Source organism: Ovis aries, chromosome 8 (genome assembly GCF_016772045.2).
Source record: "Ovis aries strain OAR_USU_Benz2616 breed Rambouillet chromosome 8, ARS-UI_Ramb_v3.0, whole genome shotgun sequence".
NCBI classification, from domain to species: Eukaryota; Metazoa; Chordata; class Mammalia; order Artiodactyla; family Bovidae; genus Ovis; species Ovis aries.
In genome coordinates, this window is record NC_056061.1 from 39,759,564 (window position 1) to 39,779,487 (window position 19,924).

Consider the following 19,924-nt stretch of genomic DNA (forward strand, 5'->3'; position numbering starts at 1 on the left):
TGTGTGCGCATCACTGAATGATACCAGGTCTGGGGCTTCAAGGATGAGGAGGACTTAGCCAGGCAAAAGCTTGTGGAGAAGTGTTGGGGATAGGCTGAGTTCAGGTATGAAACAACTTTGTGACAAAGACATTTGACATGTGTAAAAACATAAAAGCTGGGAGAACAGGGAGTTAAGTGGTGATTATGTAGGTTGGACTATGTTAGGAATTAATTTTTGGAAGGGAGGCAATTATAGGTGTCTTTGTAAGCAGTGCCAAAAAGGCACAGTTTTACTTTTAAACCCCTGGGGAGCCTCTACAAGACTGTAGTGGAAACAGTGAAAATACCTTTACTATATAGAATGACAATTAAATTGGGTTTGTGGAAGGCATTTATTATGCAGGATTATTCCTTGAAAAGCAGTTATGGACCTAAAATCACTACTGGGTCATTTGTTGAAATGGTTACTTGTTACACTGACATTTTGGCCCCTTTAGTTGCTTAAAAAAAACGACAGACTTACTGGGCAGGTTAGCAATATTGAAAACTAATCAACGTCAGCTTGGGCTTCCCAGGTGGTGCAGTGGTAAGGAATCTGCCCATACAAGAGACGCAGGTTCCATCCTTGGCTTGGAAAGATCCTTCAAAATAGGAAATGGCAACCCGCTCCACTGTTCTTGTCTGGAAAATTCGATGGACAGATGAACCTGGTGGGCTACAGTCCATGAGATTGCAAAGAGCTGGACACGACTGAGCACGTAGCACACACACATCAGCTTACCCCTCCCATGCAAGCTGTACCAGGGGTTTGTTAGTGAACTCCTGTAAACCCTTGGCCCTCAGCCCTCTCCAGAAAGCCCATAGGGTCAGTTACTTATGTACACATGGTTCTTGTTCTCCTGTTGATTATACTCCAAGGATTGCTTTCCTGTTGAGGCAGAATAGTATACATAATATAATGTTGTTATTATTAGTATTTTTACTGCTGCCTGGTATTAAATATAGCTGTTAATGTTATTCCTTTTTTAGCATTGTATTTTTTTGTCTCTAGACATTTCATCTGGATTTTTTTTATGTTTTCCATTTCTGTTCTCGTATTTTTTTAATCTGTCTTTAACATATGGAGTATATCTACAGCTGCTGTTTTTAACTTTAACTACAGATTCTTTCATCATTGTCATTTCCGGGTTTGTTTTTATTGACTTTTTCCTCATAGTTTTAGGATATATTCTGGTTTTTTGAACATTTAGTAATTTTTCTTGTATGATGGACTTTGTAGCTTTTCATGGCTGCTTTCTGAATTTTCTTGTATTCCTAAAACTAGTGTTGAATTTTGTCCTGGCTCATTGTTGAGTACTTGTAATCCATTGGATTTTTGAAGCTTGTAAATTTTGTTAGGACTTTTAAAAAGTAGCCTTTAGTCTAATGTTAATTCAGCTCTAGTAAGGCTTCTGAGGATTTTTTCTGGTTTATTACTTTTTAAAAAATTCTTGGTGGGAACTTAAACTGTTCCTTGATCTTCATAAGCTTTGTAGGCAATTGTTTTCTGGTATTTTTCTCTGGCCTGCAGATCAGTACTTAGTCAACGACTCAAAAGGGACCCTCTACACATCTCCAGGTTCTTTTTTGTGTAGCCGTTTTTTTTCTTCTTTGGTACTTTTGCCCTGCAAATTTAGACTTCCCTAAACTCAGATCTCATGTTTTCTAAAATCAGTGATCTGGGCTCTGAATTCTCTGCCCCTATGCTGCAGCCTGGAAACTGTCTCTTGTGGGAAGCTGGTATAGTCTTGGAACTCATCTCCTCTCTGGATTAGCAGTCTTGTGTTGCCTTTGTCCAATGCCTGAAAACTCTTGTTTTATGGATTTTTTTTTTTTAAGAATACTTAATACTTAAGTTTAAGATGAGAGATGAGTAAATGTGATTTCCTTTACCCCATTTTGGCTAGATGCAGCAGTTCATAGCAGTTCTTTTTTTAAGAGTACTGCCTTTTTGGGCTGAGAATTATGACACTGGGGGATTATTATGACTTCTGTAAGCAAAGTAGAGTTAAGCTGTAGAAGTGCATTGCACTTGTTGATAGGTAGATACATGCACTGGAGAAGGCAGTGGCACCCCACTCCAGTACTGTTGCCTGGAAAATCCCGTGGATGGAGGAGCCTTGTGGGCTGCAGTCCATGGGGTCGCTAAGAGCCGGACACGACTGAGCGACTTCACTTTGACTTTTCACTTTCACACGTTGGAGAAGGAAGTGGCAACTCACTCCAGTGTTCTTGCCTGGAGAATCCCAGGGACGGGGGAGCCTGGTGGGCTGCCACCTATGGGGTCGCACAGAGTCAGACACGACTGAAGTGACTTAGCAGATACATGCACAGTGTGTTTACACTTACATTCGTGTTGGTTTTGCCAAAACATGGTATCCATGTTTGCTCATTTGAATACAAATTTTAAACTAGGTTTTTCTTTATGTTTAATATGAATAATATTTGTTGCCTATAGTAAGGGGTTTTGTTTGTTTTTCCTCCTTTTCCTGCCTCTTTTATTTTGGCTCCTCCTCAAAAGTGAAACTGAAAGTCGCTTAGTTGTGTCCTTTGCGACCCCATGGACTATAGAGTCGGAGAAGGCAATGGCAACCCACTCTGTTACTCTTGCCTGGAAAATCCCATAGACGGAGGAGCCTGGTGGGCTGCCGTCCATGGGGTCACTAAGAGTCAGACACAACTAAGTGACTTCACTTTGACTTTTTACTTTCATGCATTGGAGAAGGAAATGGCAATCCACTCCAGTATTCTTGCCTGGAGAATCCCAGGGATGGGGGATCTCACAGAGATCGCACAGATTCGGACATGACTGAAGCAACTTAGCAGCAGTAGCAGCAGCAGGACTATAGAGTCCATGGAATTCTCCAGACCAAAATACTGGAGTGAGTAGCCTTTCCATTCTCCAGGGGATCTTCCCAATCCAGGGGTCAACCTAGGTCCTCCCGCATTGCAGGAGGATTCTTTACCAGCTGAGCGACAAGGGAAGCCCAGGAATACTGGAGTTGGTAGCCTATCCTTTCTCCAGAGGGTCTTCCCAACCCAGGAATTGAACCATAGTCTCCTGCATTGCAGGCGGGTGTTTTTTTAGCAACTGAACTATCAGGGAAGCCCCTTCCTCCTCAGATCTATTGCTAATAATCAGGCTCCTCGAGTCTCCTCTCTGTACATCTTTTCCTACATGTACCATCTCATCAGTTCCTTTATTTCTAAATGGTAACAACACCAGAAGTTGAAACATTCCAGTCTCCTTTGCATTCCAGGCTTTGCATGTCAAACTGCCTGACGTCTGTCCTTGGATTGCTCAATCCGAGTACGTCCATGATGTCCTCCAAAACCAGCTCATGCTGCCCATGTTTTCTCCACTTATTACCTGATTCTAACAGTTGCCTATAAGTCATTCTTGATTCTTTCATTTCCTTTAAACTCATCTAATCCATCAGATTCCCAGTAGGTCTATGATCAAAATATACTTTTAACCTATCCATTTTCCTGTGATCTCTTGAATTACTCCTACAGGTTTCTTAACACATCCTCCTTAGCCCTTCTATAATCTTGAGTACAAAACTTGCTTTAAATATATATCAATTCCTCTTCCTCCTAAATCAGAACCCAGTGAAAGGTCATCTACTGTATTAGCATGAAATCAAAACTCATAATGACTTGTAAGGCTGCCTATCACTTATTCCTGTTTTTCATCCAGTCTGAACCCATGCCATCTTTCCCTTACTTCAGTATTTACATCAGCAAAAATTATCTGAGTGGTTACTATGTGCAAAACACTCATAACCACTCTAGGGAAAATGAGCCAGCCAGAAAACAAAAGCAGAGAAAACATGAGAATTATAGGAAAGTGAGGAGGAAGGAAGACTGGCAGCATATGGTATCGATGAACCAGGTGTGGGGAATACTTCTGTAAGGGCAAGTTAATTGAAGACAGGTGGTGTCATTGAATTGGACAATATTGGTTTTGCTGGTGACCTTAATAAGAGCAGTTTTTTTTTTGGGGGGGGGGGAGGGCGGGAGGATAGTGAGAATCAGTTAAAACAAATGAAAAGATAGAGAATTTTGGCTTATACAGCTTACAGAATTTTTTGTCACTGATCACTGATTCTTTAAACCATGATTAACATTACCTGTTTTGGTTTTAGGGAAGATATCAACGCTGCATTGCAAAGCACACAATATTAGGCAGCTCTGCGTAACGTTTCTTCATTATGTTAAAGTTTTCATCTTCAGGTAGGCTGTCAGATGAGTAATACGAATAATACATGAATTTCTGAATGCAAATTTATCCAGACTCTGACTGCCTTTTGGATCTCATCATGTTTTAGGTCCCTGCGAGTACACAATGCTGAAAGTCATGTTCCTGTCCATCCCTACGAGACTTTGGAGGCACAACTTCCCTCAGTGTTGGTTGATGAGCTTCATGGGTTACTCTTGTATATAGGACACCTATCAGAACTTCCCACTACGAATACAGGAGCATTTGTAAATCAAAACCACACTAAGGTTTGATTTGTTACATTTAATTTTTGAAGTATCAGTTTTTGTTTTCTTCTCACACATAATATTCATTCAAGAATGAGGGAAATTAGTCAAGGGTGTAGTTCTTGGACCAGACTGCATGAGTTGAAATACTGGCTCCTCCTCCTATTAGTTATGTGCCATTGGGCAAATAGCACCTCTTGCTTCAGTTGGTTTAGCTTCCTGGAGTTATTGGGAGAATTGAATAAAGTAAAGTGCATTAAGTGCTTAGAAATCATTTATGTTGAATCACTGATAGCTATTCTAATTTGTAACAGTGCAAATGCTTAAAAGTTTCAAAGCAAATAAAATAACCTTTATGTTCTGAAATTCGTATCCTCTCTCCCATTGATCAAGGTATGGGCAAACCGTATTTTATTTTATCAGAAGATTTAAGATCATCACCTTTAAAAAGTTAGGCTTTCAAAACCACATTGTTATGTTTTCTGGGTTTTGAGATATTTTCAGAATATGAATGTTTTGACCATGCCTGCCATTTTTTTTCTGTCTGTGATAATTATTCTCTTTGAATTTTGGCTTTTTAAAAAATTGTATTGTTAGCATGACCCAGCCTGTAGATGTATTGAACAAATTCTCCATAGGAAAATGTGAGCTTCTGTGAGTAACAGATTATAATTCCCCATGGGATTTCCTGAGTTCTGTCTATTCTCTTTGACTTCACCAATTCCGTCAGCTTTTAGGAATGAGTCTTTGCCAAAATACATAATGTATAGTAAAGTGTTTATATTTCTGTGAAATTTAACAACTAAAAACCCAACTTTTCAGGGATCAATATATGTGATAATAAAAGTAAATAGAGTTCCAGCTGTTTTCACAGGTGAATATATCTAATCCATAGAAACCAATTAGGTAATTGTTTTTAATCATGTCGATTAATAAAGATTCATGGGTGGATTGTGAGGAGGAGGGTAATTTTCCTTTTTAGTCTCTGTAAATTGGACTGGCTTTTATTTTCTGAATATCCATTGAATGCTTAAGAAAAATAAAAATAATTTATCTAGAAGCAGAAATTAAAAGATGCATGCAAGGGTCCTCAAACTAAGTTTTACCTTTCATAGGCTTTTAATTAGACAGACTTGTTGAAAATATAGGTTACTTGAATGGAATCACCAGCACATAAACAAAAAAGTCATATACTGAAATACTGTTCTGAAACATCAGCAAAACCAAAAATCATGAAATAGCATCTTTCAAGACTTTACGTATTTCTTACGTTTTGCTTTTCTCATACGCAAGAAAATGCTTTAGTTGGTATTCCTAGTTGAACATCTGTCTTTTATTCTTTTTAAGGGACTTTTAAAAATTAGTAATATTATCTCTTGGTATTATGTATTACAAATATTTTCATTTATCTCTTTCAACGATTAAGCTGACTTGCTAGGTACATCATTTTTTTCTGTAAAATTATATTTATCAATTTTTTCTTTAATATAATTCCTATGCTCTTGTAAAATACATACTTTTTTAACATCTATCTCTAATTCATCTTTTAAAAAATATACCTTGAAGTAGGAAATCTAGTATCTTGCAAATGAATAAGTTAATTATCCTGACTCCTACTGAATGACCCACGTTTTCCCCACTGATTTGAATGTGTGTCCACTTCTCTCTTCTTATATTTGCAGTTTATTATCTATTCCTGAGCCAGTGTTGTTTTACTAGTGTTTTGTTTTGTTTGTATGTTTGATAAGGCAAGATCCCTCTCCATCATTCTTAGATATCTTAATAAAAAAGTATGAATCATTGTATTTTAGTGAATCAAAATGTTGATTGGAGAAAATTTATTGATAACCTGCACAGCACTGTAAAGTGCACTGGCTTTTGAATCGAATAGAATTAGGTTTGAATCCTAAGGAATGAATTGAGGGGTAAATTTCTTCACCACTTTTAACTTTAGTTTCTTTATGGACGTGACAGTAGTGTCTTAAATGATTTAAAATTTCTTCTTAAAATATTTTATGGACATTCCTAGGTATTCATTACATTTAAAAACCATATTTCCTGGCTAAAGTCTAAAATAAAATCATGAAAATGGTGTTTAAAAAAAATTCATTTACTGGTTTGCAGCTGTAGTGGAATATCTCTTAGTTGGTAGCTACCTTTACTATGAAAATCTGTTCCTATGCAGCCCCGAGGTGGGTCTGTCTTCAACATCAGTTAAGAGTATATCCTATATCCTGCTTTTAAATAATCTCTAGTGAAAAAAATCCTCTTAACAAACAAGACAGAGGTTTCCCTTGCACTTTTAAATAGTGGTAGGTTAACTTGTGCTTAGGGCAGATTATTGTGACATGCTGTAAGATACCTAAAGAAGCATTGTGAGTTTTCAGTCTCAGTTGATAATATCATTCACAGCTTTACCCGCCATCATGGCATTTACTGCATCTCCACCTAGATATCCATTGGCTGGTGCTGGAAATTCTTCACATGCTTGGTGAAAAATTGAGTAAGTTTATAGATTTCTGATTTACGTCCTTTTTTTTGAATCTAAACATGTTTAAATTGTTTTAGATTATACAAGTAAGTGCCTTCTAGTTGTTATTATTTTCAATCAAACAGTAGCAAAACTAGAAAGTGAAGGTCTTAACTTCTTTTTTCTAGAGATAACTACTGGAAAGAATGGTCACTTATCTGTCCATCCATACTTATTGTTAGTATACATAGATAGAAACATATATAGGTAGGGTTTTTGTTCTTGTTTCTAGCCACAAGTAGTGTCATATTGTTCTGTGGAGGGTTTGATTTAATAGTGCTTTTAGAGATCTGTTCACGTTAGTACATACAGTTTTACTTGATTCATTTGTTATAGATCTTACGGACCTATCATAATTTTAGCCAACTCTTTTTTAATATTTCTGTTATTTCTGTTTATTTTAATATTACAAATTACATTTCACTGAGCATCCTTGTGTGTATATACGTCAGTGCAAGCCATTTTGTACAGTCGGTTTTTTGAACTAAAGTAGCATATTGCACTTCTAATGTTGTGTATGCTGCTCTGGTGTGGTAGAATAAGTTTCCCCAATTTTATACACTTAACCATGAGCATATCTTTGCCTCATACCCTTGCCAGTAGAAGCTATTATTATTTCTATTTTTTGCCAACTTATATGTGAAAAATGATATTGAATCTGTTTTGCAATTTCCTGATTATCAGTGAAGTTGATCATCTTTAATTTTATTGTCTTTATATTTGCTTTATTAATTTGTTCATTATATTTTGCAAAACATGTTACATTATTTTTTGTTTCACTCTTTCCTGTTTTTCTTTAATTTGAAGTAGTTTGTATATATTATGGATGGTAAAGTTTTATTTCACATGTTGCCTGTTTATTCTTGGTCTTTATAAATATTATCTAGTTGTAAATTATTAATTATTTGGGTTATAAAGACATTCTAAACCTCAGTTCCCATTTTTCAAATGAATTAATGCAAAAATACATATTTGTATACGTGTGTATGCTTGAGCACTTACATGGATACATATGAACATAGAATCGTATACACAAATGTCATTTCCTCTCTCATGTTGACTCTACTTCAAATAATATTTTTTAAAGCAATAGTTAGGTGAACTTATTCTGACACAGGTACAAATTTTGTTATCTGTTACCTTGGTTTGCTCTCTTTCATGCCAAAAAACAATTACACATGGTTAGTTTATCAGTATTTGTTAAAAGAAAAATGTTTTAAAGGCATTATTGGTTAGAAATATAGGTAAAATTTTCTAGTATTTACCTTCTTGTTTTTTTTTTCTTTTGTTGCATTGTTGCTCTTTAGATGGCCATATTAAGGAAAGAAAATCTATTAAATGGTACTTGGGAGTATTGAAACATCACTGCTCATATAAGAAAGGAATTGTTTTCACATTTAACTTTTATTTGCAGAAAAAAATTTCTTTTAACTGTTTCTGTTGCAGTTTTGTTATGTTAATTTAAAGGTGTACAGTCACTTTCTTCCTTCTGAATTAGTAAAATCTGCTGTAGTTTTAAACAGAATTTATTTCATTTTTAGAACAAGTTGTATATAGTCATCAGTTTATGAATCTGGCAGGTGACAATTTAACCAATGTCAGCTTATTTGAAGAACATTGTGAAAATCTTCTTCGTGATTTAATAAACTTGTCCCTCAACAGGTATGACAAGGTAATGCCTTAAGAGTTTATTTGCATTTTTGGTATTTAATGACAATAGTCAGTACTTAATGAGTGTGGTTTGTTCTATAAGAATTTAACCTAAAATGATTGACTTGTTAATTCTAATTTTATATTACTTTTATTTGGGAGTTGGTTGGGGAAAGAATTTGAGGTAAACATTTAAAGAGGCTAGAATTAGTGTTTTAGAGCTTTTTTTTTTTTAAAAAAAAAAACACTTTTCTATTGGTCAAATAAATAAGACAGTGTTTATGATGATTGGAAATTTCCCTTCAAATAGAGACCAGTCCTTTAATAATCTATTGCTATATATAACAAAATAAATGAGTACTTAGCTAAAGTTAGTTGACACATTTAAAGAGTGATTTTGTTTGCTTGTTTTCATAAAAGGTGTAGAATTGGGGGACATTATGTGTTTTTACTAAATTACTTATTGTAGTGCTTAAAGCAGTGATTTAATAGTGCTATGGTATATGTTTATTTTCAGTCAGTGGAAATCTGTTGACTGTCTAAACTTCAGGTAACAAGCATAACTGTTACCTATGGGAAACTGGGATTTTTAATTTTTTAAAATTTAGATCATGTTTTATGTATTATCTAAATCTAGTCTGTATTTATAATGTAATTGGTAGGTTAACCAGATATGATAAAGTAATATCCTGATGATTATTTTACTATGTTATGTTAGAAAATTGTATAATATGTGAAATAATGAACACATTATGAATTTCAGAAGTCTGGCTATCCTTAAAAATATAGTGCATATTCTTTGTATGCCACTGGAGGGTATATTTAGGAGCATTGAGAGTATGTTTGTCACAAAAGTGGTAAAATTGTCTAATCTTTATGAATTCCTAATTTTGCTTAATTATAAAAAATTTTGGTCTCAATTACAGTGAATTTAAACTTATTTTTTAATCATTTTTTTAGAAATCTGTTTATTTGGTTGATGGATTAGATCAAGGTTTGGAAACCATGGCCCTGTAGCCAAATCTGGCACATCAACCTTTTGTAAATAAAGTTTTACCGGAACACATTCCCATCCTTTTCATCCATTGTCTATGACTAAAGTTGCAGAACAACGGCAGAATTGAATAGTTGTAACAAAGGCTATTTCACTATTAAAGACTCAGATATTTACTGTCTAGCCCTTTACAGAACAACTTTGCTGTCCGTTGGACTAGATGGCTATAGCAGGTTTTTTTTTAAGTTGGGAATTCATTGTGTACTTTTGTTTTTATATGGAAATTTATTTTAAAAGTTAATGAAATGGTATTTTTTTATCAGCAATTTTACGTAATTGAGCATAAATTTTAAGTCATGAAAATCAATTTTTTAAAACATTTGAGGGGAGATATGTGGCATGTAAAATTCTGCTATCTTGTAATTTACTCTTTTTGGTTCTTTTCTGAAGGTTAGGCCTTCTGAGGCATTAATGAGTCACCATTGCCCATGTCCATGCATTAAGGAATTATGGGTTCTACTCATTCACCTCCTTAATCACAGAAGTAAATGGTCTCTCTCAGAAGTAAGTTATAAAACTGTTAGTTATTGTTACTAACCCTTATATAGAATTTATGCAGTTGGTTTGGCAAAGAAAAATCTTACAAAGTTGTTTTCTTTATAAACAGCACTGAATACTAAATACTTACTGTATTTTTAACCCTAAATTGGCGATAGGAAAATTATAGGACAGTTATGAGATTTGACTCATAATTTTATCTTCTCAAGTTCTTTTTTTCTTCTATCACGAATCCTTTAAGCTAAAATACTTTTAAAATGCTCTTGTAATTCAGGAAACATTTAGTCAGGAAATGAGGCAGATTTAGATTTATTAATCAATTTACAGTATCTTATTTCAGGGAGGGAGAAAGAAAAACACAAAGGGGAAGGTGGCAAATTTTATTTTACCTCACTTTGAATCAGGTCTTCAGAATGGGACTTCATTTTATTTCAAGTGTTCTGAATTAGGGGGGAAAGAGAAATAGCCATATGCAGAAGTAAATAAATAATTAATTGTGAAATGATACTTAAAGAAAGTGGTTTCTATATTCTTATTCAGTTAGGAGTTTAGAATGATTTCTTCTTATATACATTTTCAAGACTTTATCCATAAATTAAAAAAACTCTATTGCTCTCTGAGTCAGAAGCTCAATTGAGCTTTAAATTTCTTTAAAGACACTACAAATTCAGGGAAAAGTAAACTGAAAGAACAGAGATACCATTCCTATTAGAACGACCAAAATTGGGAACACTGACAACTCTAAATGCTGTTGAGAATGTGAAACAATAGAAACTCATTCATTGTGGTAGAGACATAGAATGGTACAGCCCCTTCGGGAGACATTTTTCCCTTTCCTTGCAAACCTTAGCATGGTCTTAACATATTGATCCAACAGTTGTGCTCCTTAGTAGTTACCCAGGAAAAACTCTCGTCAGCACAGAAACCTGCACATAAATGTTTATAGCAGCTTCATTTATCAATTATTTTATAATTGCCAGAACTTGGAAGCATCCAAGATATCCTTCAGTAGGTAAATGGATGATGAACTGTGGTATATTCAGACAATGGAATATTATTTAGCACTAAAAAGAAATGAGCTATCAAGCCATGAAAAGACATGATGGTGGAGATGGTATTGTTTTAGTCATTCAGTGGTGTCTGACTCTTGTAATCCCATGGATTGTAGCCTACCAGGTTCCTCTGTCCATGGGATTTTCCAGGCACGAATATTGGAGTGGGTTGCCATAGGAACCTTAAATGCGTATTACTAAGTGAAAGAAGCTAGTCTGAAAGGTTATACAATGTATGATTCCAAGTACATGACATTCTTTAAAAGCCAAAACTGAAAACGGTAAAAAGATTATTGGTTTCTAGGGGTGGGCAGAACATAGGGGACTTTTAGGACAGTGAAAATATTCTATATAATTTTAATAAAAACAAATTTTAATAACATTGGAGACGGAAGAGATTAAAAGCATTCTGACAGGAAAATGCTGCTTTGAAAAGAATGGCAGTCAGTTTGGCAGCTGATTTCTCAATAGCCATAGAGGCCAGTGGGAATGGTATCATCATTTTACTAAAACAAACTAATTTTCAACACAAAATTCTTCATCCAGCACAATCTTTCAAAACTTGGATGAAACAGTTTTCAATGAAGCAAAATTAAAGGGAATCCTGAAAGATAAGTTTAGTAGAATAATAATAATGCCAAAGTGAAAAGGAAGGTTATTTGAGCTATAGGAAGGAAGGGAGTAATGAAAGTGGTAAATGTTCTGTACAAATTATAATTGAGTGGGGTTAAGAAATAAAGTACACAGTAATACTAGCTTATAAATTGGGTGGGGCATAAATGAGAGTATTTTAAAGTCTTTGTTTAGTCCAAGAGAAAAGCAAGATATATGTGAACTTACCGAGATATTTGGATGTATGCTGTTGTTTTTAGGGTATCACTAAAAGAAAAAGTAGATTATTTAACTTAAACAGCGTGATAAAGGGGAAAATAGTGAAACTGTCAGCCCAAAAGAAGGCAGGAAGAAGGTGTAGATGGAAGAAGTAGGTGTATAAATAGAAATACGGAATAAGGTGGTAGATTTAAAACTAAATTTGAGTCATTACAGTAACTGCAAATGGACTACTAATTGCTCATTTAAAACATATACTGTCAAAGACTGTAAGCTGTTTATAAGAGAATCTAAAACAAAGTTCAGAAGAATTTGGAACTGATAGTAAAAGATACGAAAAGATATATATCAGGCTATCAAAGAATGGAAACAAAGCTACTTAAGAATACAAACACATAAAAAAAGATGAAGCCAAACAATGTCTAATTAAGGCTTGTATATTTAAGTGGCAAAACTTATAAAACTAGGGAATGATATAGTAGTCAGAATAATGGTTATCCCTGGATGGGAGAAGAAGATGTGATTGTGGGAGTTGCAAGAGCTAGTCATTTTCTAATTTTTAGCCTGGGTATTTTTATTATTCTCTAAGTTTTACATATATATTTTGTATTCTTTTGTATTTCCTTATAAATATGAAGGAAAAAACCCAAATCAAGATTTCTGGATCAGTTTCTGAATTTAACTGAATCATAATACCTCTGTTTCCATAGTCATTTTGGAACTGTTTGAATAAACTACTCAGAACACTTTTTGAAAAATCAAATGACCAAAGAAGATCTGTGCTTACAGTCCAGCCCAGGGACCCACTGGGTTTTAGTTGGTGGATTATTACTCACGTAGCATCATTTTACCAGTTCGATCGCCATGGAACGCCAGATGAAATGGTAAGGTTTTATTTTTTTAAACTTTCTTAAATTATTGTTAACATATCTTTTTGGTAAATAAATTAGAAAGTGAGCAGAAACAATAAAAATCAGATTATAATCCTACAGAAATAAATTTAGCTTTTGAAACGAGACATGCTGGATCTTTCTAAATCTTTAAAAAAGTGATAACTAAAATCTCTTAAGATTGCCAAAGGGAAAGCCTCCATCTCCAGAAATGAGTTAGAGAAGTTTTGGGGGAAGATACTTTAATCTGTTAAACAATCATGAAGTTTACTTCAAATAAAAAGACAGATTTTAACTAGTATGTTAATTTCTAGTTAGAAACTTTTTTTTTTTCATTTAAAAAGCAGTATGAAGTAAAACCAGCTGGTTGATGTATTCATTTGAAATCTTATTTGTATATAACTTATTCCATCTTCAAAAGTAGTATAGTATTGTATAAACCCATTAGTTCCATAAAGTAAGCATCTAGAATCTTGAAACCAATGTGTCTATATTTTCAAAATTGATCTTTTTTTCTGGAGATGATTGCAAAGCTGTCTGATCAACAGACCTACTCTGTGAGCTTGTAAAAATTAAGATTTTTTAAAATCTGGAGATTGTGTTTTAGTACTATAATCTGATCTGGAGTTTGGGAATTCTTATTTTTGAAAAGCTCTGTGAATCTCCATCAGGTATGGAAACGACTGCTTTATGAAACATGTTCCTTGATGGACTTCACATATTTTTCCCTTTTTGGAATACTAGACAGAGCCCAGAAATCATCCATGGAATTTGAGGGTCAGTTAGTATTGACATAGTGTTGTAGAAATGGAAAGGGCCTTAAGAGGGCCTGTAAGTATCCCTTAGTAATAAAAGATCCTTTAGGAGAGCCCAAGATAAAAGTATGTTAAGTCAGAAAGTGCTCTGACAAGTCCATATACTGCTCAGTTTCAGTGTATTTAAGCATTTTACTGACTCTTTGAGAGAGAATAATAGAATGAGCGTCTCAGAGAAAGATCATATGTCCTTTGTTTATGCTTGTGAGTCCTTCCCATACTAGTGTATGGAAAATGATAAATGCTGTTATTACTGTAGAAGTGCTCTTATTGAGTATCTTAATGGAGTTAATATGGTTATGTTTCTCTTCTTTTAGTTATTAAAATACTAGAACAACAAAGAACTCAAAAAATTTACCTATAATTCAAAGGTCTTTGCATAAGCATTTTTCTTTCTCTTACCATAATTCTTCCAAATACATATTTCTGGTTTTAAATCACTGTAAATGAATATGGCAATTAGTTAAGCACTTCGTGAGTTCCTGTTGAGTGGCTATCATAATAATAGGTGCCCATGATAGGATACTCATGAAATAAATTGTGCTGCCTCTTCAAGTAATATGCTTTCAAGTTATTAATGCTTGCTGGAACTGCCACTAACACTTACTTCAATGAGCAGAGCATTGCAGTAGTGGTTGATGTTGACCCCCGCATACTCCCAGTATGGTGGGTAATCTAGCCACATTACTATATATCATTACTATTACTATTGTGGTGTTGAATTGTACTGGTGCAACCCTCAGTTGCCATTGCTGAAATCACTCTTCTGTTTCATACAGAGAACTCCATAGGACATTATTTCTTTTATTAGTTCTGGATCAAGATAGTGAAAGAATTGTCTGTATTTGGAATTTTCTGTCTTTTAATATTGCCAGTAGTTCTTTTATGATTTGCTTTTGTCAAGATACATATTTTTTTAATCTTAATCTTTAAAATTATGTAGAAGTTGTAGAGAGATTTAGAGGAAAGAGAACCATGTGTTAGTTGCTCAGCCATGTCCGGCTCTTTGCACCTCCATGGACTGTAGCCCACCAGGCTCCTCTGTCCATGGAATTCTCCAGGCAAGAATACTGGAATGGGTTGCCATTTCCTGCTCCAAAAGAGAGCCAGAGTATTTGGGGAAAAAACTACTTTTATATAATAAAAATAATAAAGATGTGTCATACATGTGTATATATGTCAAATAGATTCTGCCTTTATTCATGAGTCCTCAAAAAGTTTCAAACATTTCTTGATTTCTTAATGGCTTTAAAAGAAAAACTCAAACTCTCCAATTAATGGTAGTTTTCATTAGGGTTGATACCTTCAGCATTTTGCATTTGCAAAGTATTTAATATCTCAGAGTGACTATTTGGTTTTTATCTCAATGAAGTGTTATGAAGTAGGTGAGAGATTAGTATTACATCCATTTTACAGGTAAAGAGACTGAGGTACATCCTGGTTGTACTGTGTACAACTAAAATAGTTGCTACTAAGAAAAAATAGCAACCTATTTTTTATTACTTAGATAAACTCGATATTAGGGACTTTCTCAGGACTTCATGTTATGAATAGGTCTCTGGGAAGGTAACCATGTGTATCAATTTGCCAGGGACAATCCCAGTTTGTGTCCATTTCCCCCTCATTCCACATCTGGTTAGTTTTTCCCCTTTTCTCAAAAGTTTCTCAATTTGGTTTATAAATCATATAATTATTTTAATCTTTGATCATAAGGGTATATTAACTCATTCTTTCAGAGATTATATAGGATGTTAATTTGTGTCCGAGATCTACTTAAAGAGTTTTGAAAATTATCTGAATTTCTTTTCTCCTTATGGTGTATTAGCATAGCTAGCTACTGTATAGAAGATGGTTATGCATTGATCATGCTTTATTTCACTAAAGAATTACCTGATGTGAGAGGATGATAGAAAGCTACAATGATCAGTCATATATTCTGCAGCAGAGAACTACCTCCAGTCTTGTGATAATCATAAAGATGTTTCAGTTTTTAAATGTAAACTGCTTTGCCCTGAAGGTTAATGTGAAATCTTTCTTTTTTTAGGTCGGTTTCAGATATGGTTAATTTTTTTTTTTTAACTTTTTGTAAACTAGACATTAGCTATATGTGTATTTAAATAAACACTTGCCAATTGCTTAGTACTGGCTTATAAGAAAAATTTCTATCTCACTTTTCGTTCTAGAGGCTTTATATATTCATATATTTTTGTTTAATGCTTGTCTCTCAACTTAGATGTGCTATCTTCTTACAACCACAGGCATCTGTTTTGCTTTTATTCTTTAGAAATATAGTTGATTTCTAGTGTTTGAGGTGTACAGAAAAGTGATTCAGTTACATATATTCTTTTTCATATTCCATTCCTTTATAGGTTATTACAAGATACTGAATATAGAGTTCCCTGTGGTATATAGTAGATCCTTGTTATCTATTTTATATGTAGTAGTGTGTATCTGTTAATCCTGTATTCCGAATTTATATTGTCCCCCTTTCTCCTTAGGTAACCATAAGCTTGTATTCTATGTCTGTGAGTCTATTTCTGTTTTGTCATAAGTTCACTTGTATCGTTTTTTTAAGATTCCACATGTAAGTGATATATAATATTTGTCTTTCTCTGACTTATTTCACTTAGTATGATCTCTAGGTCCATCTGTGTTGCTGGAAATGGCATTATTTCATTCTTTTTTATGGCTGAGTAATATTCCTCTGTGTGTATGTGTACACACAGAACATCTTCTTTATCCATCCATCTGTAGATGGACATTTGGGTTGCCTCCATGTCTTGGCTATTGTAAATAGTGCTACTATGAACATTGAGGTACATGTATTTTTTTGAATGAGTTTTTGTCTTTTCTGGTATATGCCCAGGAGTGGGATTGCTGGATCATATGGTAACTCTTATTTTTAGTTTTTTAAAGACTAAAGACTCCTTACTATTTTCCATAGCGACCATACCAATTTACATTCTCACCAACAGTATGGGAGGATTCCCTCTTCTCAACAACCTCTCCACTATTTATTATTTGTAGACTTTTTGATAATGGCTGTTCTGACTCGTGTGAGGTGATACCTAATTATAGTTTTGATTTGTATTTCTCTAATAATTCGCAGTATTGAGCATCTTTTCGTGTAACTGTTGGCCATCTGTTTGTCTTCTCTAGAGAAATGTCTGTATAGATCATCTGCCCAGTTTTTGATTGAGTGTTTGGGTTTTTGATATTGAGCTATGTGAGTTGTTTGTATATTAGAAATGAATCTCTTGTTAGTCACATCGTTTGCAAATATTTTCTCCCATTCTGTAAGTTGTCATTTCATTGTGTTTATGGCTTGCTTTGCTGTACAATAGCTTTTAAGTTTAACTAGCTCTCATTTGTGTATTTTTGTTTTTGTTTCCATTACTATAGGAGATGGATCCAAAAAAAACATTGCTGTGATTTATATCAGAGTGTTCCTGTGTTTTATGGTATCTGGTCTTCCATGTAGGTCTTTATTCCATTTTGAATTTATGTTAGTATATGGTGTTAAGAGAATGTTCTAAGTTCATTCTTTTACATGCAGCTGCCCAGTTTTCCCAGCACTGATTGTTGAACAGGCTGTTTTCTCCATTATATATTCTTTTGTCATAGATCAGGTGACCAGAAGTGTGGGAGTTTATTTCTGGGCTTTATCCTATTCCATCGATCTATATTTCTGTTTTTGCGCCAGTACCGCATTAAAAAAAAATTATTAGTATAGGTCTCTAAGATAATCTGAAGTCAGGGCACATGATTTCTCTAGTTCCATCCTTTTTTCTCAAGATTGTTTTGGCTGTTCGGGTTCTTTTGTGTTTCCATACAAATACAATTTTTTTTTTGTTCTTGTTCTGTAAACAGTGACATGAGTAATTTGATAGGTAATCTGTAGATTGCCTTGGGTAGTACAGTCGTTTTAACAATGTTGATTTCTTCCAGTTAAAAGTGATGAGAGTAGGTATCCTTGCCTTGCTCCTAATGAGTGTTACCTCTTACAATTTTAATTACCTATTTAAAAAGCAAATATAGTTTAAAGAGAATAATTACTTTGGGACATTGCAGGGATCCTCAGTACAATCAGTCTCGCCAGCTGGTTCTTGTCTTTGAAACTTTAGGAATAGTGATAAAGGTGTGAAACACATCCTTAAACTGAGCATTGCTTCAGGTTACCTAGTTGGCTGGACGTGGAGACTCAGCTCAGTTCGGTTGCTCTTGTGTCCGATTCTGTGACCCCATGGACTGCAGCAGACCAGGCTTCCCTTTCCATTACCAACTCCCAGAACTTGTTCATACTCATGTCCATTGAGTCATTTATGCCATCAAGCCATCTCATCCTCTGTTTCCCCCTTTTCCTCCTGTCCTCAATCTTTCCTAGCATCCTGGGTCTTTTCCAGTGAGTCAGCTCTTTGCATCAGGTGGCCAAAGTACTGGAGCTTCAACTCCAGCATCAGTCCTTCCAATGAGTATTCAGGGTTGATTTCCTTTAGGATTCACTGGTTTGATCTCCTTGTTGTCCAAGGAACTCCCCATTATTCTTCTCCAGCACCACAACTTGAAAGCATCAATTCTTGGGTGCTCAGCCTTCTTTATGATCCAGCTCTCACATCCGTATATGGCTACTGGAAAAAACTTAGCATTGACTGTACAGACCTTTGTTTGCAAAGTGATGTCTCTGCTTTTTAATATACTGGCTAGGTTTGTCATAGCTTTTCTTCCAAGGAGAAAACGTCTTTTAATTTTGTGACTGCAGTTACCATCCACAGTGATTTTGGAGCCTAAGAAAATCAAGTCTGTCACTGTTCCCATTGTTTCTCCACCTATTTGCCATGAAGTGATGGGACTGGGTGCCATGATTTTAGTTTTTTGAAACTAAACTGTTAGCATCAGTGTGTGCCGGTATGCAGGGGAATTTTGAGCATTAACTTGCTAGTATGTGAAATGAGTACAATTGTACAGTAGTTTGAATATTTGGCGCTGCTTTCTTTGGGTTTGGAATGAAAACTGACCTTTTCCAGTCCTGTGGCCATTGCTGAGTTTTCCAAATTTGCTGGCATATTGCTTATAGTACTTTAACAGCATCATCTTTTAGGATTTGAAATAGCTCAGCGTGAATTCAGTCACCCTTACTAGCTTTGTTTGTAGTAATGTTTCCTAAGGCGCACTTGACTTCATACTCCAGGATGTCTGGCTCTAGGTGAGTGACTACACCATTGTGGTTATCTGGGTCATTAATACCTTTTTTGTACAGTTCTTTTATGTATTCTTGCCACCTCTTCTTAATTTCTTCTGTTAGGTCCTCGCTGTTTCTGTCCTTTGTTGTACCCATCTTTGCATGAAATGTTCTTTTGGTATCCAATTTTCTTGACGAGATCTCCTGTCTTTGCCATTCTGTTTTTCTCTATTTCTTTGCATTGTTCACTTAGAGCTCTTATTTTTTCTTGCTATTCTTTGGAACTCTATCTTTCCTTTTCTCCTTTGCCTTTCGCTTCTCTTCTTTTCTCACGTATTTGTGAAACGTCTTCCAAAAACCAGTTTGCCTCTTTGCATTTCTTTTTGTTTGGGATAGTTTTGATCACCCCCTCCTGTACAGTGTTACAAACCTCCATCCATAGTTATTGAGGCACTCTATCAGTGCTAATCCCTTGAATCTATTTGTCACTTCCACTGTATAATCGTAAGGGATTTGATTTAGGTCATACCTCAGTGGTCTGGTGGTTTTCCCTACTTTCTTCAATTTAAGTCTTGATTTTGCAATAAGGAGCTCATGATCTAAACCACAGTTAGCTCCAGGTCTTGTTTTTGCTGACTGTATAGAGCTTCTCTGATTTCACCTGCAAAGAATATATAATCAATCTGATTTCAATATTGACCATCTGAGGATGTCCATGTAGTTCTCTTTGGTCCAGGGCGAATTCTGTACTACATGTTTTTTCCTGATAAATATTTTGCATGTACTTTATTTACATAAATATATTTGAGAAAACCAATAATTCCTTTCTAAAAACTACATCATTGTACAATACTAGTTATCTACTGATGTGTAACAAAATTTTGCTCCTTAAAAGAATGAACATCTCACACAGTTCT

At 34.8% G+C, this 19,924-nt stretch overlaps 1 protein-coding gene across 7 annotated transcripts in view; it reads left to right on the top strand.

Moving 5' to 3' along the window:
* The window catches only part of MMS22L (MMS22 like, DNA repair protein), a 124,173-nt gene that overhangs the window by 6,901 nt on the left and 97,348 nt on the right, over window positions 1-19,924 (top strand). For 6 of the 7 annotated variants that reach the window (XM_060419226.1, XM_012182737.5, XM_042253387.2 and 3 more), the window contains 6 exons: window positions 4,169-4,256; window positions 4,352-4,529; window positions 6,921-7,011; window positions 8,580-8,710; window positions 10,133-10,246; window positions 12,834-13,007. In XM_060419226.1, coding sequence (XP_060275209.1) covers window positions 4,169-4,256; window positions 4,352-4,529; window positions 6,921-7,011; window positions 8,580-8,710; window positions 10,133-10,246; window positions 12,834-13,007 — 776 coding nt within the window. Of the gene's footprint in view, window positions 1-4,168; window positions 4,257-4,351; window positions 4,530-6,920; window positions 7,012-8,579; window positions 8,711-10,132; window positions 10,247-12,833; window positions 13,008-19,924 lie in introns of those variants that run through there. The other variant, XM_042253388.2, reaches the window with a different exon arrangement.